Below are 27,193 nucleotides of genomic sequence, written 5' to 3'. Positions count from 1 at the left end.
TCCAGTGCTGAATATTGAGGTACGAAGTGGGGAGCCATGAATCCGCACACAGTTATCAGAGGATGAACCGAAGGGAGAGGGAGACACCGCGCTTGGCCGCTGGGAAGCAGTAGCCACTTGCACTGGGGAGTGGGCCGGACTCACGGACCGGCACCCGTGAGAGAGCAGACTGAGACCGTGAGCCGGGGAATGCGCACGACCAGTCTGAAAACTGGAGCTCCACAGCACACACTGGAACTGGACTGATACCGGGAGCTCGGGAGAGCGTGCGCGACCAGACTGAAAACCGGTGCTCTGGAGTGCGAGTGAACCACACTGAAACGGAGCTCGGGAGCACGGGCAGGGGCAGCTAGCGGTATTAGAAGCACAAGGGACAGAGACGTGCCGGCCCTGGAAGTGAGGGCTGGGACACCGGCTGTGGGGTGCACATCCCGGGACGCTGTAAGGTTTTTGGCAGCACCGACAGAAACAGAGTTAAAGTGGCCAGGACAGCTCAGTGGAGAGCGGACTTCGATCTCTCTGTTCTGAGACAGAGGCTAGGATACGGCCACTGCTGCTCTGACTCTCGGAAGAGTCACAGCAAACCGCCAGGGAAAGCCGCCAGAGGACAAAAGCCCAGAAATACCAGCTCACATTATGCTCACCCCCACTCCCCCTTGCAGGGGAGAGGGTGACTCTACCCAAACAGGGTTGCCTGAATATAAGCACGGCAGGCCCCTCCCCCCAGAAGGCAGGCTGAAAAATCAAGAAGCCCACATCCCTAAGGTCCCTATAAAACAAGTGCACACTGCCTGGCTACTAGTCAATAGTTTGGGCTCTGAGCATCCCCGCAACCTCTCCTCATCAGAATGATGAGGAGGAGAAATCGCCCCCAGCAAAGAAAAGATAATGAGTCTGTGACCTCTGCCACAGAACTGATGGATATGGATATAACCAAATTGTCAGAAATGGAGTTCAGAGTAACAATGGTCAAGATGATGTGTAGACTTGAAAAAAATATTAACAAAAATAGTAACGAGAATATAGAATCTCTAATGGCGGAAATGAGAGTGAACTGGCAGAAATTAAAAATGCTATGAATCAAACGCAGTCAAAACTAGATGCTCTGACGGCCAGGGTAAATGAGGCAGAAGAACTAATTAGTGAATTGGAAGATGGGATGGTAGAAGAGAAAGTTAAAACAGAAACTTGGCTTAAAAAAATCCAATCTCAAGAATGTAGATTACAGGAGATTACTGACTCAATGAAACGTTCCAATGTCAGAATCATCGGCATCCCCGAGGGGGTGGAGAGAGAGAGAGGTCTAGAAGAGATATTTGAACAAATTGTAGATGAGAACTTCCCTAATCTGGCAAAGGAAACAGGCATTCTTGTCCAAGAGGCAAAGAGGACCCCTCCCAAGGTCAATGACAACAGACCTACACCACATCACATCATAGTGCAATTCGCAAATATTAGATCCAAGGATACAGTATTGAAAGTGGCCAGGGGGAAGAAAATCCTTACGTACAGAGGGAAAAATACCAGAATAATGTCAGACCTGTCTACAGAGACCTGGCAGGCTAGGAAGGGTTGGCAGGGTATTTTCAAAGCTCTATGTGAGAAGAACATACAGCCAAGGATCCTTTATCCAGCAAGGCTGTCATTCAGAATTGATGTAGAGATAAGGACCTTCCAGGATCAGCAGAAACTGAAGGAATTTGTAACCACCAACCAGCCCTACATGAGATATTAAGGGGGGTTCTATAAAAGTAAAAAGGCCCCAAGAGTGATACAGAACAGAAATTTACAATCTATAGAAACAAAGACTTCACAGGCAACATGACAACATTAAAATCATATCTTTCAATAATCACTCTCAATGTGAATGGCCTAAATGCTCCCATAAATGCCACATGGTTGCAGATTGGACAAAAAGACATGACCCATCCATTCACTGTCTACAAGAGACTCATTTTGAACCTAAAGATACATCCAGACTGAAAGTGAAAGGATGGAAAACCATTTTTCATACCAATGGACCTCAAAAGAAAGCTGGAGTAGCAATTCTCATATCAGACAGATTAGATTTTAAACTAAAGACTGTTGTTAGAAATACAGAAGGACACTATATTATTCTTAAAGGATGTATCCAACAAGTGGATATGACAATTATAAATATCTATGCCCCCAACAGGGAAGCAGCTAGATACACAAGCCAACTCGTAACCAGAATAAAGAAACATATAGATAATAATACGTTAATAGTAGGGGACCTCAACACTCCACTCTTAGCAATAGACAGATCACCTAAGCAGAAAATCAACAAAGAAACAAGAGCTTTGAATGACATACTGGACCAGATGGACCTCATAGATATATATAGAACACTACACCCCAGATAATGCTAAGTGAAATAAATCAAGCAGAGAAAGACAATTATCATATGGTTTCTCTCATCTATGGAACATAAGAACTAGGAAGATCGGTAGGAGAAGAAAGGGATAAAGAAAGGGGGGGTAATCAGAAGGGGGAATGAAGCATTAGAGACTATGGACTCTGGGAAACAAACTGAGGGCTTCTGAGGGGAGGGGGGTGGGGGAATGGGATAGGCTGGTGATGTGTAGTAAGGAGGGCACATATTTCATGGTGCACTGGGTGTTATAAGCAACTAATGAATCATTGAACTTTACATAAAAAAACCCCAAAATAAAACAAAATTAAATTAAAAAAAATACATACACAAAAGACATACAAACATACACAAAATACAGGAAAAATAATGAAAATAGTAACAGTGATATGCTGTTAAGGGTAATGAGTAATTTTAATTTTTGTATTTTTATGTATTAAAAATTTAAAAAAAAAAAAAAAGAAAGAAAACTACACCCCAGAACAACAGAATACTCATTCTTTTCATGGAACTTTCTCCAGAATAGACCATATACTGGGTCACAAAACAGGTCTCAACCAATACCAAAAGACTTAGATTATTCCCTGCATATTCTCAGACCACAATGATTTGAAACTGGAACTCAATCACAAGAAAAATTTTGGAAGAAACTCAAACACTTGGAAACTAAGAACCATCCTGCTCAGGAATGATTGGGTAAACCAGGGAATTAAAAATCAATTTAAACAATTTTTGGAGACCAATGAAAATGAAAACACATCAGTCCAAAACCTATGGGACACTGCAAAGGTGGTCTTAAGGGGAAAATACATAGCCATCCAAGCCTCACTCAAAAGAATAGAAAAATCTAAAATGCAGTTTTTATATTCTCACCTCAAGAAGCTGGAGCTGGAACAGAAGAACAGGCCTAACCCACACACAAGAAGGCAGGTGATCAAGATTAGAGCAGAGATCAATGAATTAGAAACTAGGAGCACAGTAGAGCAGATCAACAGAACTAGAAGCTGGTTCTTTGGAAGAATAAATAAGATCGATAAGCCACTGGCCAGTCTTATTCAGAAGAATAGAGAAAGGACCCAAATTAATAAAATTATGAATGAAAGGGGAGAGGTCACAACCAACACCAATGAAATAGAAAGGATCATTAGAAACTTTTATCAACAGCTTTATGCAAATAAATTAAACAACCTGGAAGAAATGGATGCCTTCCTGGAAACCTATAAACTACCAAGACTGAAACAGGAAGAAATTGATTATTTAAACAGACCGATTAATTATGAAGAGATTGAAGCAGTGATCAAAAACCTCCCCAAAAACAAGAGTCCAGGGCCTGACGGATTCCCTGGGGAATTCTACCAAACATTCAAAGAAGAAATAATACCTATTCTCCTAAAGCTGTTTCAAAAAATAGAAACAGAAGGAAAACTACAAACCTCATTCTATGAGGCCAATATTACCTTGATCCCCAAACCAGGCAAAGACCCCATCAAAAAGGAGAATTACAAACCAATTTCCCTGATGAATATGGACACCAAAATTCTCAACAAGATCCTAGCTAATAGGATCCAACAGTACATTAAAAGAATTATCCATCAAGACCAAGTGGGATTCATCTCTGGGATGCAAGGGTGGTTCAACATTTGCAAATCGATCAGTGTGATAGATCATATCAATAAGAAAAGAGTCAAGAACCATATGATCCTCTCAATTGATGCAGAAAAAAACATTTGACAAAAGACAGCATCCTTTCCTGATTAAAGCCCTTCAGAGTGTAGGGATAGAGGGTACATTCCTCAATTTCATAAAAACCATGTATGAAAAGCCTACAGCGAATATCATTCTCAATGGGGAAAAGCTGAAAGCCTTTCCCTTAAGATCAGGAACACGACAAGGATGCCCACTCTCGCCACTATTATTCAACATAGTACTAGAAGTCCTTGCAACAGCAATCAGAAAACAAAAAGGGATAAAGGGTATCCAAATTGGCAAAGAAGAAGTCAAACTCTCTCCACAGATGACATGATACTCTATATAGAAAACCCAAAAGACTCTACTCCCAAACTATTAGAACTTATAGAGCAATTCAGTAATGTGGCAGGATACAAAATCAATGCTCAGAAATCAGTTGCATTTCTATACACAAACAATGAGACTGAAGAAAGAGAAATTAGGGAATCCATCCCATTTACAAACAGCCCTTAAATTTGTATGGGACCAGAAAAGGCCCCGAATCACCAAGGAATTTTTGAAAAAGAAAAATAAAGCTGGGGGCATCACGTTGCCGAATTTCAAGCTATAGTACAAAGCTGTGATCACAAAGAGCATGGTACTGGCACAAAATCAGACACATAGACCAATGGAACAGAATAGAGAACCCAGAAATGGACCCTCGGCTCTATGGGCAACTAATCTTTGACAAAGCAGGAAAACACATCCAGTGGAAAAAAGACAGTCTCTTCAATAAATGGTCCTGGGAAAATTGGACAGCTATATGCAAAAGAATGAAACTTGACAACTTTCTCACACCATACACAAAGATAGACTCCAAATGGATGAAAGACCTTGATGTGAGACAGGAATCCATCAAAATCCTAGAGGAGAACATAGGCTGCAACCTCTTTGACATGGGCCACAGCAACTTTTTTCATGACACATCTCCAAAGGCAAGAGTAACAAAAGAAAAAATGAACTTGTGGGACTTCATCAAGATAAAAAGCTTCTGCACAGCCAAGGAAACAGTCAAAGAAACCTAAGAGGCAGCCCACAGACTGGGAGAAGGTATTTGCAAATGACACTACAGATAAAAGACTGGTATCCAAGATCTACAAAGAACTTCTCAAACTCAATACATGGGAAACAAATAATCAAATCAAAAAATGGGCAGAAGATATGAACAGACACTTTTCCAATGAAGACATACAAATGGCTAACAGACACATGAAAAAATGTTCAAAATCATTAGCCACCAGGGAAATTCAAATCAAAACCACCTTGAGATACCACCTTACACCAGTTAGAATGGCAAAAATTGACAAGGCAGGAAACAACAAATGTTGGAGAGGGTATGGAGAAAGGGGATCCCTCTTACACTGTTGGTGGGAATGCAAGTTGGTACAGCCACTTTGGAAAACAGTGTGGCGGTCCCTTAAAAAGTTAAAAATTGAGCTACCCTATGATCCAGCAATTGCACTACTGGCTATTTACCCCAAGGATACAGACGTAGTGAAGAGAAGGGCCATATGCACCCCAATGTTCATAGCAGCATTATCCATAATAGCTAAATCATGGAAGGAGCTGAGATGCCCTTCAACAGATGACTGGATTAAGAAGATGTAGTCCATATATACAATGGAATATTACTCAGCCATCAGAAAGAATGATTACCCAACATTTGCAGCAACATGGATGGGACTGGAGGAGATTAATGCTAAGCGAAATAAGTCAAGCAGAGAAAAACAATGATCATGTGGTTTCACTCATTTATGGAACATAAGAAATAGGAAGATCGGTCGGAGAAGGAAGGGAAGAACGAAGGGGGGGTAAACAGAAGGGGGAATGAACCATGAGAGACTGTGGACTCTGGGAAACAAACTGAGGGCTTCAGAGGGGAAGGGGGTGGGGGAATGGGATAGGCCGGTGGTAGGTATTAAGGAGGGCACATATTGCATGGTGCACTGGGTGTTATACGCAAATAATGAATCATGGAACATTGCATCAAAAACTGGGGATGTACTGTATGGTGACTAATATAACAAAATAAAAATTATTTTTAAAAAATGGTCAAATGACCCAGAGAACTAAATGAATTAGTTATCCCTCTACCACTCTTTCCTGCTTAGGACTAAAGATAAGAACCAAAATGGCCTCCCAGGTCCTGACTGACCCTACTGTCTACTTTCCTGCATCATCCTGCAGTACGGTTCCCACCACTCTCCACCCTTTGCTCCTTTTGGTTTCTCAGATATGGCAAGCCACCACATCAAAAGGGTGACACATGCTATTTCCTCTACCCAGAATGCCCTTGTCCTGCCATTTCTGGCTTAGTTAAGACCTAACTTTCTTCAGATCTCCACTCTATTTTTACTTTCTTCTCAGACTTCCCTAGAGGGTAGATATTTCATACATTAGTACATTTCAATTTTACATTTATTTGTGGAATTCTAATTAATGTCTATCTCCCTCTTTCAGATGTAAGCTCTATGAAGGCAGGCCTCATGCCTATTTTTTCTTTCTTATTATTGTATCCTTGTATATTGTATCCTATGTATAAATGAACAAATGAATGTAATCCAGAACATGAAGGCTGAATCAGTGTAAAAAAATATATTCTCTCACAAATACTCAAAGTAATGTAAATTAAAGTGGTAAAATACTATACTTACTGATTTTTCTGAGATTGAATACACTTGTATTTCTCCCTGGTATATAATATATAACAATACCTAAAATACCTAGTGATTTTTTTAAATATATACAATTAAAAGTCATTAAGTAATGAATATTTATGAATTTCACTATCATCTTCTTCCCAGTATGTTTCCTTCTCTTGCTAAAGCATGCAGTTCACTTAAAAAGCATTCATTAACCACCTATTTTGTGTCAGTAACTAATAATTTTGTTGAACAATGGAAAGAAAGCATAAAATTACTGTAGAGATGCTTTTTAAAAAATGTGTAGTTGTTTTCAACCTAATTATCTCTGTATGAATTTTGCAGCACTGTTAAAAGTAAAACACTCTTCTCAAACTTTTCTCAGGCTATTTTCCAGTATATATAGGTATTAAGGAAAACTTGGTAAACCTTCCATCTGAAACCCAAGACTGAACAATACCTATTAGATACTCCACACCTATGTTGACAGTAACCTGAAATGAGGCTCAGGAGCTGTTTTGAGGTGATCCCTCCTTTCCCTCTGCGTTCTCACAAAGGAGGCAGTAGATAGGGGAATATGTGTTTTGATACCAAGCACATCTGTGTTCAGATCTTCATTCCACCACTTATGTCTCTGAACTTTTCCTAGTCTGCAAACTGTGGCCATTTAAAATGACTTTATAGGATTTTTGACTGGATTAAAAGAGTTAGCTCATATTAAGTGCTTAGTATAGTGCATGACATGCTCAATAAACTCTCATTATTATCATCATTTCATCACCATCAACAAACACCTTCTTTATTTTGGCTCTGGGATTAGGTGCTGATTGTATTCTTTGGATTGTGAAATAATGCCATGATATACATAGATTGTAAGGACCCTAGATTTATGTGGGATGATGAGTGTTACGTGAAAGTAGACTGTTTTGAAAGCTTATTTATTTCACTCTTAAATTCAGATGTCATATGATATTTTAAATGTTTGAAAGAAGATTTGTAGCATCTTTGAATACTGGCCTTCTTTTTTCCCCTGTAACATTGATGAAATTCCTTACCCAAGAATGTTTTTTCTTCCCCCAATAGGTGGGCCCCAGCGAGCCAGAGGAAGTGTTATTGGAAATATTAATGATGTTGAATTTGGAATTGCTTTCCTTAACGCCACAGTAACAGATAGTCCTACCTCTGATACTAGAATAATACATGCCAAAATTACCAACGTACCTCGCAGTCTTGGTAAGTCTCTTTCCTTATAAAATTTGCCGATAGCCTCTTTTTTTTAAATTCACATGTTCTTCTTCACTTATTTCTGCTTAAAATTTCTAGACAATGCTACTACTAAATGATCTGTATGATAGTCCTTAGTTCTACCCCAATAGTAAATTCTTAAAGATAGGTGAGGTACTGATACTTGTTTTGCTGTTATTCAAGATTATTTAGGATTCATCCTTATAAGTAATAGGCTCTGAAGATAATAATAATAATAATGGACTATAAATATCTTTCTTTGTCACCTTATTTATCCTTTCTTCTTTAGGTCCAGCAATGAGAAAAATAGTTTCTATTCTAAATCCCATTTACTGGACAACAGCAAAGGAAATAGGAGAAGCAGTCAATGGCTTTACCCTCACCAACGCAGTCTTCAAGAGAGAAACCCAGGTGGAATTTGCGACTGGTTAGTGCCAGCTGAACTTCACATTTTATTACTATAAAAATACGATTGCCTTAAAAGTTGCTGGTTAAGAAAAATATTCCTCCAGAGAATAATTTTGAAGTTTTTGATGTAGTCTTATTATAAATGATATAAAAGCAATTTCATGTTTCCCTGTAAACTTTTACTGACATGAATCTATAAGAGGCCATGTGTTTTCAAACAGTATAGTGATTTTTTTATACGCCAAAAGTTTTTTCTCATATTTTCTGTATCGTTTCTCTTTAAATCCTCAGAGACAGTTTTAAAGGCCAAAACAGAGCAGGAAAATGAGTCATTGCTATTAAGTAAAGACTTTTGCCTATGAACCTGAAGTTCAATTAGGATACCTTATAGGGATCTTTTATCAAAAAGGTAGAAGTAAAAATAAGCAAATCTGTGGCTTTTTGCTTTAACCATAGTCTTAATGAATATGTATGAACTATTCATGGCCCTTTCCAAGTGCATACATATTTTTATTGACCTCCATTACAAGCTTCTTCAAAGGTGAACAGCCTCAATGGTAGTGCTTTCTGAGGAAGAAAGGCTGAGGAAGGGGCTTTAATCAGCCCGGAAGACAAGTGGGTTTTTTCATGGTCATCTGCTTACTAACTGACGCCCCTTTGCTGCTTCTTGAAGCATCAGAAAGAACAAAGCCCTATGGCCAGACTTGTGGTTATTGCCAGTCCACCTGGTGAAGCTGTCTGTTCTTTCTCATAGATGGTCTATTTTTGCAGAATTGCCTTGTTATTGCTTGTGAGTTTCAAGTGTGGAATCTGGGTCACCTGGTTGGCTTAGTCAGTAGAGCATGTGACTCTTGATCTCAGGGTCATGAGTTCAAGCCTCACATTGGGCATGGAGCCCACTTAACAAATAAAATAATAATAAAATAAATAAAGTGTAGAATCCTTCACATAACCACATGCCACATTTTTGCCACAGAAAAAGAAGTTTTAGAACTTAACATTCAATAAGTCTACCTCTTTAATTCAGGGACAAAGTGCAAATTTAGTTCTTTATGGTCTATGCTATTGACGTTTGAAGGAAAATAGCATAGCTGAACTGATATTTAAGGTAAATCTGCTCGGTGCTTACACAACCATGTATTTTTTGCTGTTAAAACAAATGAATTGTAATTCCCAGGAGAAATCTTGCGGATGACTCATATTGCCCGTGGCTTGGATTCTGATGGTGCTTTGCTCCTAGATATCGTTGTGAGTGGCTATGTCCTGCAGCTTCAGTCACCTGCTGAAGTCATTGTAAAGGTAAAACGTCAGAATAACTTGCTGTCACTGTTTTTTGGAGTAATGGTAAGAGTAGGAATCAAAGATTCATAGATCACAGAGACCTTACAGAGTTTCCCTTGTTTGCTCAGGGGAATAAATAAACCACTAAGTTTAGAAATGCCTAGTTTGTCTTTGTATAAAAATCTTCAGGAATAAGTCTTTACACACTCTTACTGGTTTTATTACCAGTAATCCTTACAGGTTTATTACTGGTCCTGTTTATCAGGACCAAAATCACTGCTATGTTGATTTAAGTCATTTGTTAAATATTCTGCAGATAAAAAGAATACTGTTATATAAAAGGTTTTGTATATCACCCATAAAAGTATTTCAGAAACTAAAGAATGATTCACATCCTTTCTTTACTCTTGACCTACAGCTTTGAGTCCCTTATTAAACTATGATTTATGGCAGTGAAATTATCAAATCAATGTAGTTACAATTAAAAGCTTCACACTTTAAGTTACTCCCTGAGCACTACTGTACAAGTGCGATTTTATTTAGAGCTACAATTGACCCTTGAACAATGTGGGAGTTGGGGCCCAACTCCCCTGGGCATTCAAAAGTCACGTATGACTTTTGATTCCAAAAACTTAAATACTAATAGAAGCCTTGCCAATAACAAACAGTCAACACATATTTTATATGTCATATGTATTATATACTGTGTTCTTACAATATAGTAAGCTAGGGAGAAGAAAATGTAAGAAAATCATAAGGAAGAAAAAATACACTTATAGTACTGTACTGTATTTATAAAAAAAAAAAAAAAGCATATACAATGACCCACACAGCTCAAATCATGCTGATCAAGAATCAACTGTATATATGTTTAGCCCCTTAGCCCCTTATTTTTCTCATTCTGGATCTCACCATACCCTCAGGAAAAATAATAGGATGAGCCATACTGATCCTCAGATCTATCTGTCTTCCTTAGGATTACACAGAGGACTACATTCAGACAGGTCCTGGGCAGCTGTATGCCTACTCAACCCGGCTGTTCACCATTGATGGCGTCAGCATCCCATACACATGGAACCACACTGTTTTCTATGATGAGGCACAGGGAAGAATGCCTTTCTTGGTCGAAACACTTCATGCTTCCTCCGTGGAATCTGACTACAACCAGTTCGAAGAGACACTGGGTTTTAAAATCCATGCTTCAATTTCCAAAGGTACGTTGGGTAAAGGAAAGCCCAGATCATTTTTCCATCCGGTCCTTTCTCAAAGGGTAAAGAGGGGTGCCTGGCTGGCTCATAGGTACAGCATGTGGCTCTTGATCTTGGGGTTGTGAGTTCAAGCCCCACACTGGATGTAGAGATTACTTAAAAATAAAACTTAGGGGGAAAAGTATGTAATACCTAAAAAAAAAGGGGGTGAAAGAATTGCATCAGTGCCATTCAGAATAAGGATATTAGGGCACAGACTGAACCTAATGATATCAGGTTTTCATGTATATTGTCTCTGTTTTGTGGGAGGTAAAGCCCTGTGATAAAGCCAGTGCCACGGGAGTTCTAGTACATTTGGATTACTAATATGCTTCTCTGTATAACATGGTGGAGTTATTCTAGATATGCAGAAAGGTTTAAAAAATATATCTTTGTCAGAATGATGTTTTCTTTGGGTGCTCAAGCCCATTGTTCTTGTTCTGACTCTTATATTTGTCAAGGAATTTTTTTTAACTCCTGAAATAAAATGTAAAGATATATATCAACCTAAATTAGTAAAAAAAAGAAAAAGAAAGAAAGAAAAGAAAAGAAAAAAAGTTTCTATATTTTAAAAGCAGCTTTTAAAAATTGTGCAGCAATAATCAGGATTCCAACTGTCATTTCTTACTCCTAGACATTATAATTTTTCAACTGCTTTTCATTTTCTGAGCATAGTTCTACCACCCTTGATCTCAGTGGTTTTCCTATGCCGTGTAGTTCTTTGATGTGTCTATACACCCAGATCCCTTTCTGGTCATAAGAGGCACCCAAATAATCAGCATCCCGTGTTCCATGAAGTTTTGGCACTAGGAGAAACTTGCATGTGGTTATGTTATAGACACTCAGTATTTGAATGACTTTAATTCTAAACTCTAGGCTCCTATGAGTACAGTTAAAATAATCCATATTGGCCTTTGCTATGAGCTGGCTTTCCTAAAATAGATCCAGGTAGATTTTAAATATCATCATTTTGTTTTATCATGCTCAGCAGATACACTAAACACTCATTTTCTCAATTTACTCTTGTTTTCATCACTTGTGCACATGACTGTTTTCTTCATCAACACCTTTCAGAACTGTGTCATTGAACTTGAGATCACAGTAATCTAGGAGAGCGTGTTCACATTTTTTGAGATGATCACAGATTCATGAAGCCTCAGAGCCAGTGGAGCCCCTAGCCCTACATCACCTCCACTCCCATGTGGCCACCACCTCATTTTACTGTTGTCGTGCATGTTCAGGTCACTAGGACAAAGGAAAGGAGCCATGGAATGAAGAGTTACGTTTCTCTTCCTCAATAATGCCCACTTTTCAAGTCTAACCTCTGTTTCTACTTTTTCCAGTACTCCATATAATTAAAAGATGACAACATTGCATAAGATTTTGGTTAAAAATGAATTTTCACCATCTGGGACAAGAAGAATTAAAATTATTTTTAAAAATCATGTACACTTTTTACTCAATCATGTAAATTCTCTAAGCCTGAACTGCTTGAAGATCTGTAATGGTGTAGTTGGGGAATCTGGATCCCACAATAGAAAAAAATACACTATAGGACATTTATAACCCCTTACTATTCTTAGATACTATGATTTTATGAATTACATCTGATATCTGTGCACATTTGTTTGTTGAGGTTCCTGTGAATTACAAGAATCTGGTACTTACAATTTCTTTTTTAAGTGACCACCAGGGGGCAAGCTTGCATTCTTGGTTGCTTAACCAGCATGTTCTTTCTCCTCTATATTGGGTCTAGACTAGAGCTATGGTTACAATGCAGTTAGAATCAGCTAAAGAGCTTCATGAAAGTTCATATTTCTAGGCACAAAGGCTTGGCTTAGCTAGTCTAAGGAAGGGCCTGAAAGTCTGTATTTTTAACACAGCCCCTATATGATTCTAATGTGTCTGATCTGCACACTGGCATTTGGAGACTGCTGGTCAAGTCACCTCACAAACATAAATCAATATAATTTTTTTAAATTTTATATCTTTAAAATAGAATGGATTTATTTTTAAAATATAATTATAAAATATATGTTTAACAAATTAATCAGAAGACATTAGAAACAATAAAGGAAAGATAAATTTAACTACAAATAAGGTTTTTAAAAATTCTTCATGGGAGACAAAGACAAAATTGAGAAGGTAAAATATACACCAAGATTGAATATTTGATGTACATATTATAGACAACTATGATTAACCTTAATATGTACAAGGCTTTTAAAAATCAGTAAGAAGGGGCTCCTGGCTGGCTCGGTTGGTAGAGCACATGACTCTTGATCTTGGGGTCATGAATTCAAGCCCCGCATGGATGTAGATCTTGCTTAAAAAAATAAAAATAAAAAGCACTGTCAAAAAAATCAGTAAGAAAAAGATACAACACCCCAATAAAAAATACATAAACGCTATGAACAGGAGATTCACAAAGGAGGAAATAGTAATGACAAAATAAATGTGAAAAACTGTCTAACCTCACCAATATGAAGAAATATAAACTAAAACAATGAGGTACCATTTTCCAATTATCATTTTCAGAGATTTAAAAATATGATAACCACTCGGCATTGGAGGAGGATGGGGAAATGAACACCCTTGTTCACTGCCATTAGGGGTTGCTAATTCATGTAACGTTTCTGAAAAGCAGTATCAATCAGGAGCCTTTCAAACATTCACGGCTTTGTGGTTCTCTCATTCTGGGAGTCTCCCCTAAGAAAATCATGGAAATGGCCAATAATAAGCATCCTGGAAGCAAGAGGTAAATATGTAAATGGTAGCACAACTGTATGATAAACTCTTAAACAGTCATTAAAATAATTTTAAGGAATTAAAAATAGCTCAGAATACTTGCTGAGTGCTTACTGTGTACCAGACACTGTTCTAGGATTGACAATAAAACTAAACAGGTGACAAAGGAGAATATGCATGGCATAATAATAATTGAAAAGCAGTACACAGGATGATCCAAATCTGGGTTGCCCACACCGTTGTGATTATAAGGAAACCATTATACTGGTTAAAAACACAGATTCCCTGACTGGGATAAGACCCAGGGATCTATACTTTTAATAAGCTCTATTTTATGATCAATTAACTTTGACAGTTATTAATCTCTAGAGTGAGAGATCCTAACTTAATTTTTTGAAATGTATACTTACAGGAAGGAAAAACATCAAATTGGTGGTGGTGGTTTGTTCCAAGTGACAGAGTTACAGAGAATTTTATACTTTTCAAAGTTTCTACAATTATTATACATTGTAATAATACAAATATTTTGTATTCCCCCCATGTCTAAACGAAAATCATAACTAGTATAATTCAAAATAGCATACTTTGTAACATAAAGGATAAATAAAAGGAATACAGTTTATAACAAAGTATTATGAATTTCAATATGAAAATCTTTAGACATTACTATAACGGAAGATGAGAAAGAAGGGTTCATAATGGCTGAGCCTACATATAGATCTCCAGTGTGATTTTTTTTTTTAACATTTAGTAATTCTTGGTAATGTATTGAATAAAATAATGTACAATCAACCATCAATTTATATGACAATTGCATTCCTGGAAAATTCATTGTATATTTTAATCACACAAAAAATGTTCATATGTTAATATGTTTGTTTCTGACATCTAAGTTAAACCTGTTCTATCCCCTTGCTTGGACTATATAGGAATGGAAAACACTTGGTCACACATAGGCGATTTTGACCCAGATGCTTCACATTGCAGATGGAGGCGATCCACAGAAGGAGAGGGTTTCTTCATTAGAGCTTCTGGTTTTCACTGGCATAAATTAGTCAAAGTGGCTTGAAAGTAGTGCTTCTAATTCTAGAACAGGCAGAGTAAGTAATGTCTAGAGGAATAGGACTTTGCCTGTGGTTATGCCTGGCGTACACATTGATCTTGGATCCTTTTTCATTATCACAGAATGGTTTTATTTCATTTTTTTATTAATGTAAACAAACAGAAAATCTGTTTCCAATAGCTGCTTGCCAACAATCTCTGGATTATGATTCATTTAGCTCGTGGTTGGGGAACAGGAAAAGTTTTCCATTCCTGCTTGTTTTCACCTATTGCATTTGTTGCGTGATGTGTTCCATCTTTGGCATAGCTTCCCAAGGAAGATTGTCCTGGAAAGAAACAAGGTGCTAACATTTTAACAAGCCAGTTAATTTGGCTTTTCTCTCTGTGGTAGGAGATCGCAGTAATCAGTGCCCCTCGGGATTTGCCTTAGACTCAGTTGGACCGTTTTGTGCTGGTAAGAACGGGAATAATGCATTTTTATTTTTACAAAAAATGTTAATGGAACCCATTTAATGGACATCTGTTGCCATTTTGCTAGATATTTAATTATCACAACAGGCTTATAAATGTCCCATTTTAGAGGCGAGGAAGTTGAGACGTGAAGAAGTTAAGTGGGGTGCGTAAGATCACTCAGCGGTCAAGTGTCAGAGTTAGATTTGAATTTAAGGTAGCTGCAAAGCCTGTACTCTTTCAATTTGACCACAATCAAGTGTGTCAGGGGTCATGATCAAGTACAGAGGTGGAGTGAGCACAGGGACAAAACACTGGATGCTGTCTGGTCATTTAATTACCATAGATATGATACATAATAATAATCCAACTCTAAATCACCTAACCCTAGAATTGCTTAGAGGATAGGGCAGGACTATGTGCCAAGGACTACTGACTAAGCCAGCCTCATCCCATCCAAGCACCGGTACAAGAGAGTCACAGATAAGTAACAGCTGAGTAAATGGCTGGAGTAGCTCACGTTTGCATACACAGTGCCTTTCTTTCACTGGTAGGCAATATAATGTAGTATATATTGGTAGAAAAGTGGTCTTTAGAAACTATACTGTCCAAGTTCAAATTTCAGCTCTGCCAATAATGACCTGTGTGATCTTGGGCAATTTACTTAATCTCTTTGTTTCTCAATTTTATCTTCCAAAATGAGGATAGTAATGAAAATACCTGTCTCCTCGGAATGTTATGAGGAATGAATTAAGATGGGTATAAAACGTTTAGATCACAGGAAATGGTCATTGTATCTTAGCTGTCTTCTTGTTCTTTTAGAAATAATCTAAACATCTAGTCACTACCAAAGATAATCTGGGAACCCAAAGTTAATTTTTATATAGTGTTTCTATTTTGTGGCTCTTAGAGCATTTTCTATTACATTTGATTCAAAGCATTGTCATCCGTAAGCAACTTTTTTACAAACAACTATTTTCATGGATTTTAATAACTCCTAGAAAGCAGGGGGTTTACATACTAACTGGGCCTTTTTGGTTCTTGTTTCAGATGAAGATGAATGTGCAGCGGGGAGTCCCTGCTCCCAGATCTGCCACAATACCGTGGGAACCTATTATTGCTCCTGCTCAAAAGGCCTCACCATAGCTGCAGATGGAAGGACTTGTCAAGGTAGTCACAAAGCTAAATCTAATAGACACAGTCAAGCAGTGGTCATGGAAAGCTCTGGCCTAGGAAAAGTGTGGTAGAACAATACTCTTCTTTCCTAGTCCTTCTGCCCCATGTTAGCAATAAACAGAGATCAGACGGTTGAGAAAGGAGCAGGGAATACTGCTCCCACACTGCCTGCATGTGGGGCACTGCCCAGGCAGGGAAGCCTGTAGCGACTCACTTCATCCCCACAGCACCATGAGGAGAGACAGGCAGGACTCGTGTTATGTTCCTTCTACAGTGACAAAACTAGGAAGTCATAAAGAATTTAAGCAAATTGCACAATCCTGGTAGCACTTTGGGAACATTTAAAAAAAATGCTTTCTTTTTGAGTATAGTTGACACACGATGTTATATTATTTTCAGGTGTACAACTTAGTGATTTGACAAGTTTATACACTGCGCTGTGTTCACTGCAAGCATAGCTACCGTCGGTCCCAATACACCACTATTACAATATCACTGATTGTGTTCCTCATGCTGTACCTTTTACTCCCATGACTTATTCATTCCATCACCGAAAGCCTGCACCTCCCACTCCCCTTCATCCATTTTGCCCATTCCCTCACCCCCAAAAACACTTTCTTACCAGACTGTAGCTACACTTCAAAATTAGAATTGTGTGAGAATCTGGTTTATAAGTAAATTTTAAAATGATGAAAAAAGGAAAGGATTTCTCCCTCTATGTCTGAGGAGACGCCCTTCTAAATGCAAAAGAGAGACAGAGAGTAAGGGTATAGGAGGGGAGAGGAATAACATTTCTGGAATGTCCAGTATGAATTGAGCACCTTGTATACATTATTTACTTTAATTTTCAAAGGAATGCTGAGAGACAGATACTATCCTCACTTTACAGATGAGAAAACTGAGATGTCAGATAGAAGAAGTAACTTTTTTAAAGCCACATAATTTGTCAGTGGTTTAATGGATGAGTTAGTCTGCAAAGATATCACACTATGCTCCTATGAGCTTGTCATCAACTTAACCCACCTGACATGATTCAACCAAATTATTCAGCATTCTTGCTCTCGTGTATTTTCAAGTATCATTTTACTTTTACATTTGCTTTCGTTATCCCCATTTCATAGCAGGTTCTTGGGTCGGTTTTCTTCAACCCACCTTAGCTGAATGACTCATTTTGTTGCAGATATTGATGAGTGTGCTTTAGGCGGACACACCTGCCATGCTGGTCAGGACTGTGACAATACCATTGGATCCTATCGCTGTGTGGTCCGTTGTGGAGTTGGCTTCAGAAGAACCTCTGATGGGCTGAGTTGCCAAGGTATAAAAATGGAGTTCCTTGCTTTATCTTCATTATACTAAGAATTAAAACCCTCTGCCTTTTGAATCATTTAGTGTAAACTCCATTTTATAGATTGAGCTTCTTGATGAGGTTTTCGGACGTAATATTCTATGGCCATTTTAAATATTTACAGCACAGTGGTTTTGAATAGTAACATTTGCCTATTACATTTGAGAAAAGAGATTATATAGCACAATCTTAATAGATTCTATTTCATAAAACTTCATAGCATAAGACGACCAGATATTTATTGCAGGATTTTTTTTAAAGATTTTATTTATTCATTTGAGAGAGAGCACAAGTGGTGGGAAGAGGCAGAGGAAGAGGGAGAAACAGACTCCCTGCTGAGCTGGGAGCCTGATGTGGGGCTCGATCCCAGGACCCAGAAATCAGGACCTGAGCCACCCAGCCCTATTGCAGGATTTTTAATAGACTTTATTTTTTAGAGAGGTTTTAGGTTCACAGCAAAATGGAGTGGCCCCACTGCACCCACTCATGCATAGCATCTCCTACTATCAACATCCTGCACCAGACTGGCAAAATTCTTACCAAGGGTGAACCCACATTGACACATCATTATCATCCAAAGTTCATCGTTTATATTAGGATGCACTCTTGGTGTTGTACACTCTATGGATTTTGAAAAATAATAACATATATTATGGTATCATAGAAATAGCTTCCCTACCCTAAAAATCCTCTGTGCTTTGCCTATCCATCCCTCACTTCCCCCAACCTCTGGCAACCATTGAGTTTTTTTATTGTTTCCATAGTTTTAATTTTTCCAGAATGTCATATAGCATGTAGCCTTTTCAGATTGTCTTTTTTCACTTAATAATACGCATTTAAGTTCCCTCCATGTCTTTTCATGGGTTGATAGCTCTTTTCTTTTCTGTGTTGAATAATATTCCATTGTATTAGTGTACTATAGTTTATTAATACATTCAGCTACTGAAGGATATCCTGGTGCTTCCAGGTTTTAACAATTATGAATAAAGCTTCTATCAGGGTCTTTTCATGGAGGCAAAAATAGTGGATACAAAACTGAGTGCCTGTCAATATTAGAAAAGCGAATGAAATACAGTATATCCACACCATGAACCATTGTGCAGCCATTATAAAGAATGGAGTGCAGTTCACTGTTTCCATGTTGAGTTGTTGAGTGAGAACACCAAGAAGTAGAAAAGTCTACGTAACTTGTGTAGAAAAGATTCTGTGGCTAGAAAACAATAACTAAAGATAAAGGAAATGGATGTATACATTTATACAGATATAGATGTGTACATAGAAGAGATATGTTATTATTTATACTAGATTGTCAATGCAGATTGGCTTTGGTGGGCAAGAAGGTAAAAAGTGATAAAGGAAGCCAAGAAAAAAGAAAGAAGAAAAAGCTACACTAAGAAAATATTTTTGAAGTATATGATCACATTTATGCATTTTTATTAACATGCAGATTTTGAAAGATTAGAAGAGCTCATATACCTGAAACTAATATTACACAGTTTGCTAACTAACTGGAATTTAAATAAAAACTTATAAATTTTTTTCAAAATAATAAAAAGAATAAAAGAGCTCCAGTAGAAAACAAGTACAAAATAAGACACAGGCAATCTTAAACTTGGGAATGTAAGAGGGGGACATAAAGAGCCTAAATATGGTGATTGTTCCTTTGAAAAAGGTTTGAACAGAAGGAATAGAACAGTAGAGAAGTAGAAGGAACTTGAGATTAGTACAGACCTGAGAGAGGGATTATGTTAGGGTAGGAAAAATTTGTTTATGTCCATTGCGTTATGGGAAAGATGACCGTAAGGAGGAAGAACTTTAAAAATGCACATAAGGAAAGAATGATCAATGGACCCCAGTCCTCATCTCTGTGAGGAAGGAGGAGATGGGCTGCAGAGCTCAAACACTCAAATAGAGGGAGTTTTCTTACATGGGAGAAAATTTCTCTTCCTCTGAAACTAGAAGGAAGGAGAGTTTCAGAAAAGGTACATAAAATAGACAATTGCACACGAATTTGGGGAATTCATGCCTGCAATTTTTTTATACTATGCCCCCTCATGGTGTTGGGAAGATTAATTTGGCAATGACTGTGGACGAGGAAAAATGCTAACGTTGCTGCTGTCAGGCACAATGTGGTCAAGATATGCATCAGGCTAACAGCAGCAAAAATGGGGAAGAGAAGCCAATTGCAAAAGATACTGCGGAAGACCTTGGCTTTTTTTTTTTCAAACCCTATCTTCAGTATTCTAGTCTGTCAGCAACATTGCGGGCTGAAATTTCCTAGGAACAGACGTGGGAGCCATCTGGTAGGACAGTTAAAGTAGAGGAGTCTTACATCCACATAGGTCCAAGTCACTAGCAAATGTCTACCTTTGAAGAGAGATATGGTCTCCAGCAGTTAACTCAATCAGTTATCTGGCAGATCATATGAGAACAATTGTATTGGATTCATTTTAGGAAAGATCTTAAACATGATAATGATAAAAGATCATTAAAATGTTAGACATCTGAAATAAATTAACCCAAGTTTCCTAACAGCATATAATGAGAGTTTTGTTTTATTTAACAGATATTAATGAATGTCAAGAATCTAGCCCCTGTCACCACCGCTGTTTCAATGCCATAGGAAGTTTTCATTGTGGATGTGAACCTGGGTATCAGCTCAAAGGCAGAAAATGCATAGGTAAGAAAAGGGCTTAAGATTCAAAGCAATGACATCTTTGTAACTTCTAGGTATTCGGTCTAACCTGTATGCTGTGTCCCGGGCTGGATTCATACATAGGATACTTCTGTATCCATCGTGTATGTAATCCATGCAAAAACAAAATGGAACCAAATGCTGTCCTTTATGGGTTTCATTTTCCAATTACATAACCATTTTTTAGCATTTCCCTATTGTATTTACTAAATTTTTTCACAGAAGCATAATATATATGGTTACATATTTAAAGTTTTATATTGATATATATACACATATGTATGTATGTATAATTTATTTATTTATTTATTTTTCTAAGTAGTAGTAGTGGTTGGTATGGCTACCAGGTATGTGGACTAATTTTTTTTAAATTTTTATCCTTCTGTTTTAAAGTAATCTGTTACTCACTTTGATGGATTTAAACACTTTACCCATACACATTGATTATATAATTAGCATCTTTACCCTTAAAATCCAAAGGTATGATGTCTGTAAGAAAGCAGAAGAAATCATTTTCTCAATCTTCATTACCTTTGTTCTTTTATGAAGATGTGAATGAATGTAGGCAGAATGTATGCAGACCAGATCAGCACTGTAAGAACACCCGTGGGGGCTATAAGTGCATTGATCTTTGTCCCAATGGAATGACCAAGGCCGAAAATGGAACCTGCATCGGTGAGTGTATGGCTGTTTGAACGACTGAGATCCACTTGCCATTGACATGCCAAGTAAGGCGTCCATTTTTAAAATTAATGATAAAAGTAAATTTAATCTCACAAGGAAATTTTTCTTTTCTCACAGGTTTTTTACTCCCAGGTTCTAGTGTGTTTGAGCTGTGGGGTCCCAGGCTCTATACTAAAACCGTGGAAGCTTACCATTTTGAGCTCCCATCAATTATTACACTTTTGCTTTACAGTTTAATATCCACATAAATTAATATTATCTCACATTATGTCTATGAAATTCAGTGTCTATATGTTTAGAATTTTACAGGTAGTGAAGAAAAGCTTATACAGATCTATTTAAAGTTCAAAATATTTTATTTTAGAACTAAAGATGCTTTCAATGTCAAATCAATGACCAGACAAATAAATTATATTCTCCCTAAGTTTATTCTTTCTGTGCCAGTCTGCCTTAATTAGCAGAACTATAAAACAAATTTGAAACAGATAGTATTCCTGCTTTCATATCCCTACGATCTACTGGAATAGATTGGCTAATTCCACTTTCCTCACCAAAAGAAAAAAAAATACTATAGTGCAAGGGAGAATGAAATGCCATAAAAGAGGTACAAATAAGATTGTTTGAGAGTACTTGAAAGAATGATCATATCTAATAGATGTGATGGCAGTAGTCACATTTAAATATCGCCTTGAATGGAATGGTAATAATAGGTGGACATGGTGGATCAAAGGGAGAGTCCTGTAGAAAGGGAAAAGGGCTAGGCTTGGAGAAAACAGATTAAAATTCATCCTTCCTGGGGCGCCTGGGTGGCGGCACAGCGGTTAAGCGTCTGCCTTCGGCTCAGGGCGTGATCCTGGCGTTATGGGATCGAGCCCCACATCAGGCTCCTCTGCTATGAGCCTGCTTCTTCCTCTCCCACTCCCCCTGCTTGTGTTCCCTCTCTCGCTGGCTGTCTCTCTCTGTCAAATAAATAAATAAAATCTTTAAAAAAAAAAAAAAATTCATCCTTCCTGGGTGCCTGGGTGGCTCAGTGGGTTAAGCATCTGCCTTCAGCTCAGGTCATGATCCCAGGGTCCTGGAATCAAGCCCCGGATTGGGCTCCCTGCTCAGTGGAGAGCCTGCTTCTCCATTTCCCTCTGTCTCTCCCCCTGCTCATTCTTTCTCTCTTTCTCACTCTGTACTCTCTTTCTCAAATAAATAAAATCTTAAAAAAAAAAAAACCAACACTGAGGACATGTGGGGTTTGAAGTACTGGTAAAAGATGGACGTGGAGAGGACCAGTCACCAGCTGGGAATGTGGGGCTGTAGATAAGACACAATGTAGTGCTATTGCTGTAAGTCTACATCAACAAGCTTACTAGAGTCGCTAGTATAAATAAGACAGCCGAAGGTGGAGGGAGTAGAGAGAAGAGGGCTACAAAGCTGAGAACCAAACCCTTTCCACAGTAGGAAGCAAGAGAAGGAAAAAGAGCCAGTTAATAAGTGGCGGAGCTAGAACTTGAACCCAGGTCTCAGCTACTTGGTGAGAAATGCAATCGTTGACAATTCTATAGAGTGTTCATTTTAAATACAATGACTTTAGGTTTTGAAAGAGGAACTATTATACTTTTTATTGCCTCTGTGTCTGTAGATATTGATGAATGTAAAGATGGGACCCATCAGTGCAGATATAACCAGATATGTGAGAATACAAGAGGCAGCTATCGCTGTGTATGTCCCAGAGGTTTCCGGTCTCAAGGAGTTGGAAGACCCTGTATGGGTAAGTTACCAGGAACTCTTACTGAGTAATAAAGCTACTAACATAATTACTTAGCCTTACCAACTCTCTCATCTCAAATGTTTTCTTGGAATTAGGAAATGTGTAAGTTGGTTTAAATAATTTATAACATAATTTGAATTACTTCTTTAAGATTTCATATTGAGTTCAATTTGCACTGACATTACAGTGATAACAATCACCATTTAGAGTGCTTACTATACACTACACATATCAGAATGATGTTCCAATATAGTTACCATGACAACTTAATCGTGAAGGTTATCTCGTTGATCTCTGTATGCACATGGCATAAATGTTTGCACAAATACATTCTAGTTGAATATGAAGCATAATTGAATGTAATACATAGGTTTAGACATGAGGGATTAAAATGTGAATACACAATTTAAGTAAATTGATAATTATTAGTTTACCATATATTTAGTGCTTACTATGTGTCATTTCCTGTGCTAAGAATCTCACTCAGTTCTCCCAGTTGCCTGTTTATTTCTATCTTAATTATAACTGAATGTAAATAAGGCAGGTAACAGACAATAGAAGAGATCTGTAAGAAGGTAACCATATGCTTCTTTTTAATTAATGCACTTATAATCAAAAACTGAAAACCGACCTATGAAATTATATTCCTCTTGGAATATTCAAGTACAGCAAAAAAAAAAAAAAAGGTGTGGGTTTTAAATACTGACTTCTGGTTTGCATACTACGCTTTTAAAATTGGTTGCCTTGATTGTCTACTTAATGACTTACAGCAAATTCTCTCATGAAGACTTAGTTCTGTCTTTATGCAGTCCCTAGCCTCGTACTTTGCACAGAGCAAATGTTGAAAGTAATACAATTACTAGAAACACTTTCAAAATAAACACTCTCTAATAGCAGAAGTACATAACATATCATTTTAGTCTTCTGTTTAGATATTGTAATCTATATATAACTTAACATCTTGATTAGTCATAGCAACGACCTAGCAGAATGAATTATGTTTATTTGTTCACTAATTTGACCTGAAGTTGAATGTCAGGCCTAGCACTGGGAAATAAATCAAAGAACAAGGTAGAGCCATTGCCTTAAAGAGATTTAAAATGTTAATTTTAACCTTTGCCTACGAAAATAATTTTTAAAACAAAATTTACTACTTTTATTCTGCTTATTCATGTTGCTGTCTTTCATGCCGCTGTGATAATGAATTAAAGAATTTGTTTTTGTTCTCTGGTTTTCATTTGCTTTTCCAATTTACAGGAAAAGTTGGCACCATATAGTGTATGTTGACCTAGGAATAGGAAGAAAAGTAGCTTTTTTTAAAAAATTTTTTGGACTTTTGAGTTTGTATCTTAGTAAGAAATAATTCTGTCTTAATTTCCTTCTTTTTAAATTTTTGTAAAGAAATGTGCTTGGCTTGATTACTAAATAATAATTTTGATTCAAAAGAAATAAAAGAAAAATGTTAGTAGTTGTACCAATATTATCACATGTGAAGCTTGTAATTGTATGAAACGTTGGAGGTTCCAGTGAGAATGTTGTAATAAAACACAAACTAGAAATGTGATTGAGTCCTTCCCTCCACCCACAGAATTAAGGTCTGCATTAGCTCTGAGCTCTAGTTTTTCTGGATTCGAGACCACATTTTCCCATATGACCCTTTATGTTTCTACTGTACACGTGAAGCAATCTTCAGGAAAAGTCTAGAACCTTTCTATGTATTCATAAATGAATGATTCAAGCTTTCTCTAAAGTTCACAACTGAGAATTTACTGTATTCGTAGCTTTGGAGGGTAACATAATGTCTTCCGTTTGTTCCAGAGACTGATTCTTGATTCCTGTGTTTTGTGTGTATGTGTGTTTTTTTTTCTCTTTTTTATGTATCATGGCACATGAGCAGACATTAATGAATGTGAGCAGGTGCCTAAGCCTTGTGCATATCAGTGCTCCAACACCCCCGGCAGCTTCAAGTGTATCTGTCCCCCAGGACAACTTTTATTAGGGGACGGGAAATCTTGCGCTGGATTGGAGAGGCTGCCTCATTCTGGCACCCAGCACAGTAGCTATAACCTTGCACGGTTCTCCCCCGTGAGAAACAACTATCAACCTCAACAGCATTACAGACAATACTCACATCTCTACAGCTCCTACTCAGAGTATAGAAACAGCAGAACATCTCTCTCCAGGACTAGAAGGACCATTAGGAAAACTTGCCCTGAAGGCTCCGAGGCGAGCCGTGACACATGTGTAGGTAAATGTCAGCTGTCTTACATGTCCTTTCTGTGGGCTCACGTACGGGCCAGAGGCTAAACATATGCACAGCACCTGTGGTCGTTTGGGTGCCGTGAATGACATCAGATCTCAACTCTGGGATGACCCAAAGTTCCAAGACATTGACTCTGGCACCTAAAACTACTACAAAATTTATTCAAGGAAATGATGTATTTACATGTGTACATTCTGATAATGAAGTGTTTTATAGTGAGAGTTTCTCTCTTTGATCACTCCTGAAAGTGTTATTAAATTTAATGCTATGTAGAAATAAATTTCAGTGGCATTCAGAATATGGTTTTTTTTTAAATAAGAGAATATGCGTATTGCCACATAATGCCATCAGATTATGGCCGTACCTGGGTGATGCCAAAGCAGTGGGTTAAAAGTGAAACTTTCAGTGACTCGGTCAACTGTTTGTTCTCTAGGACAACCAAAACAGTGTTGACTGTTGTCCCACACTCCCCGTGGAATTTCTCAGTTTGATTATTTTGTATGTATGTAAATCACTGAAAAGATAATGTGAGCCAGGACAAAATTAAGTTGCTTTCATTGCTGTAAAATATGTGCTTTCAATATCTTTATCTAGACTCATCTACAATTTAATTTGTTTGCAAAAATGAAGTATAATTTCCAACTCAGTAATTGAGACTTTGTTTTCAGTTAAGTTGCTAACATTACCATCTGTCATTCATTTAATTCAATTTTCTCTTGAGTGTCCACAGTTTGCATGCCATTGAGCTATGTGCCAAGAGAAATTAGCAAACACGAATTAGCCCCCCTATTGGGTAGATGACAGAAGAAAGCAAGGAAGAGAGAGAGGAAGGGGGAAGAAAGGAATTTTATTTAAATTTAAAGACCCCTATGCCAACTTCATTTTCTTGCATTTTTCTTAAGTATTCTACACTACACTTATTCTTGCCTAAATATACTTTTGGCTACACATTTCTTATAAACATTTTTAAAATGTCTTCTTCTGACTTCAGTTTTTGTCATTTTTTTTCTACCCTTCACCCCAAGCCCTGTTCCTGCGTCATTATCTTCCCAGAGTGCTTCCTATGTCACTCTTCTGTGGACCCAGCCTCCCATATCGGCTGGAGCCCAGACCACTGGATACTTAAACTTTAAACTTTTCTCTTTCAGTCCGTATTTTCCTAGAACTTTTCTGTCTAGGTGTCTTGATGTACCTGAAGGTTAATAAGAGGCACATAGAACCTTCTCCCTGTGATCAGTGTCTTAAAGCCGTCAACAATGCTAGTTCCTTTTACTCCTTGAACTTCAAACATTAATGCATTCATTACCAATTCTCTATCCTGAGTCCATATGGTCAGACGCTACTTAATTTCTAACCCTGTGGACTCCACAATCCTTGCAAGGATGTCAAATATGACTCTCAGCTTGCTCCAGACCATTCTGAACATTGGTAATTTTTCATGCCCCCGATTTTGACCTCTTTGTTAGTTAAAACTTTTACCATTTTTAATTGGTGAAAATTAAATTAAATTTAATTAATTAATTTAAATTTGACATATTATCTTTCAAAGTTTCTTCCAAACAGTCATTCCCACTAAGGGGTTTCATCTCCACTTATCATCCCACTCTCTGACTTCATCTTAGACAAGCTCGTCTCTTCTACCTGTACTCTCCTGCCCCAAACCCTTGTTTATGCTGTGACACATGAATTAAACCATACCCCTCACACTGTACACCATCCAGCTGATTTCTTTTAAATCATCTGAATGTCCCAGTCATTTTAAGAAAGCATCCCTGATTAATAACCCCATTCTCTATTTCTTCATCGCTATCTAAGCTCTGCAGTTTCACAGTAGAGCCTCATAAATGTTTTCTGTGTCCTCGTGTTTATATTACACTAATATTATGTTTATAAGAATTATCTTCCCCAAACCATTGGCTGAGGCAGGTACTATTTCAGAGGACCAGTCTTGGAGAATCTGAAGTGAACTTCCATATCTAGTCAATTACTGGGTGTTTGAGTTTTACCTAGGGGCAGTTATAGGCTTTTAGAAGTATTTCTTAAAATATGGTGAGTATTTTATGGTGTT

General features: G+C 37.6%; 1 protein-coding gene across 4 annotated transcripts in view; it reads left to right on the top strand.

Moving 5' to 3' along the window:
* The window catches only part of HMCN1 (hemicentin 1), a 467,709-nt gene that overhangs the window by 430,092 nt on the left and 10,424 nt on the right, over positions 1 to 27,193 (top strand). The window contains exons 94-104 of one of the 4 annotated variants that reach the window (XM_026509232.4): positions 7,846 to 7,995; positions 8,297 to 8,434; positions 9,593 to 9,714; positions 10,673 to 10,910; positions 15,145 to 15,207; positions 16,254 to 16,373; positions 17,560 to 17,694; positions 20,291 to 20,404; positions 20,969 to 21,094; positions 22,734 to 22,862; positions 24,760 to 25,110. In XM_026509232.4, coding sequence (XP_026365017.3) covers positions 7,846 to 7,995; positions 8,297 to 8,434; positions 9,593 to 9,714; positions 10,673 to 10,910; positions 15,145 to 15,207; positions 16,254 to 16,373; positions 17,560 to 17,694; positions 20,291 to 20,404; positions 20,969 to 21,094; positions 22,734 to 22,862; positions 24,760 to 25,110 — 1,686 coding nt within the window. The remainder of the gene's footprint in view (positions 1 to 7,845; positions 7,996 to 8,296; positions 8,435 to 9,592; positions 9,715 to 10,672; positions 10,911 to 15,144; positions 15,208 to 16,253; positions 16,374 to 17,559; positions 17,695 to 20,290; positions 20,405 to 20,968; positions 21,095 to 22,733; positions 22,863 to 24,759; positions 25,111 to 27,193) is intronic. The other 3 variants (XM_044387879.3, XM_044387878.3, XM_048224848.2) reach the window with 3 other exon arrangements.

This window comes from Ursus arctos, unplaced genomic scaffold (genome assembly GCF_023065955.2).
Source record: "Ursus arctos isolate Adak ecotype North America unplaced genomic scaffold, UrsArc2.0 scaffold_2, whole genome shotgun sequence".
In the NCBI taxonomy this organism is placed as follows: Eukaryota; Metazoa; Chordata; class Mammalia; order Carnivora; family Ursidae; genus Ursus; species Ursus arctos.
Note: the sequence above shows the minus strand (reverse complement) of the source record. Positions and strands in the feature narration are given on the sequence as shown.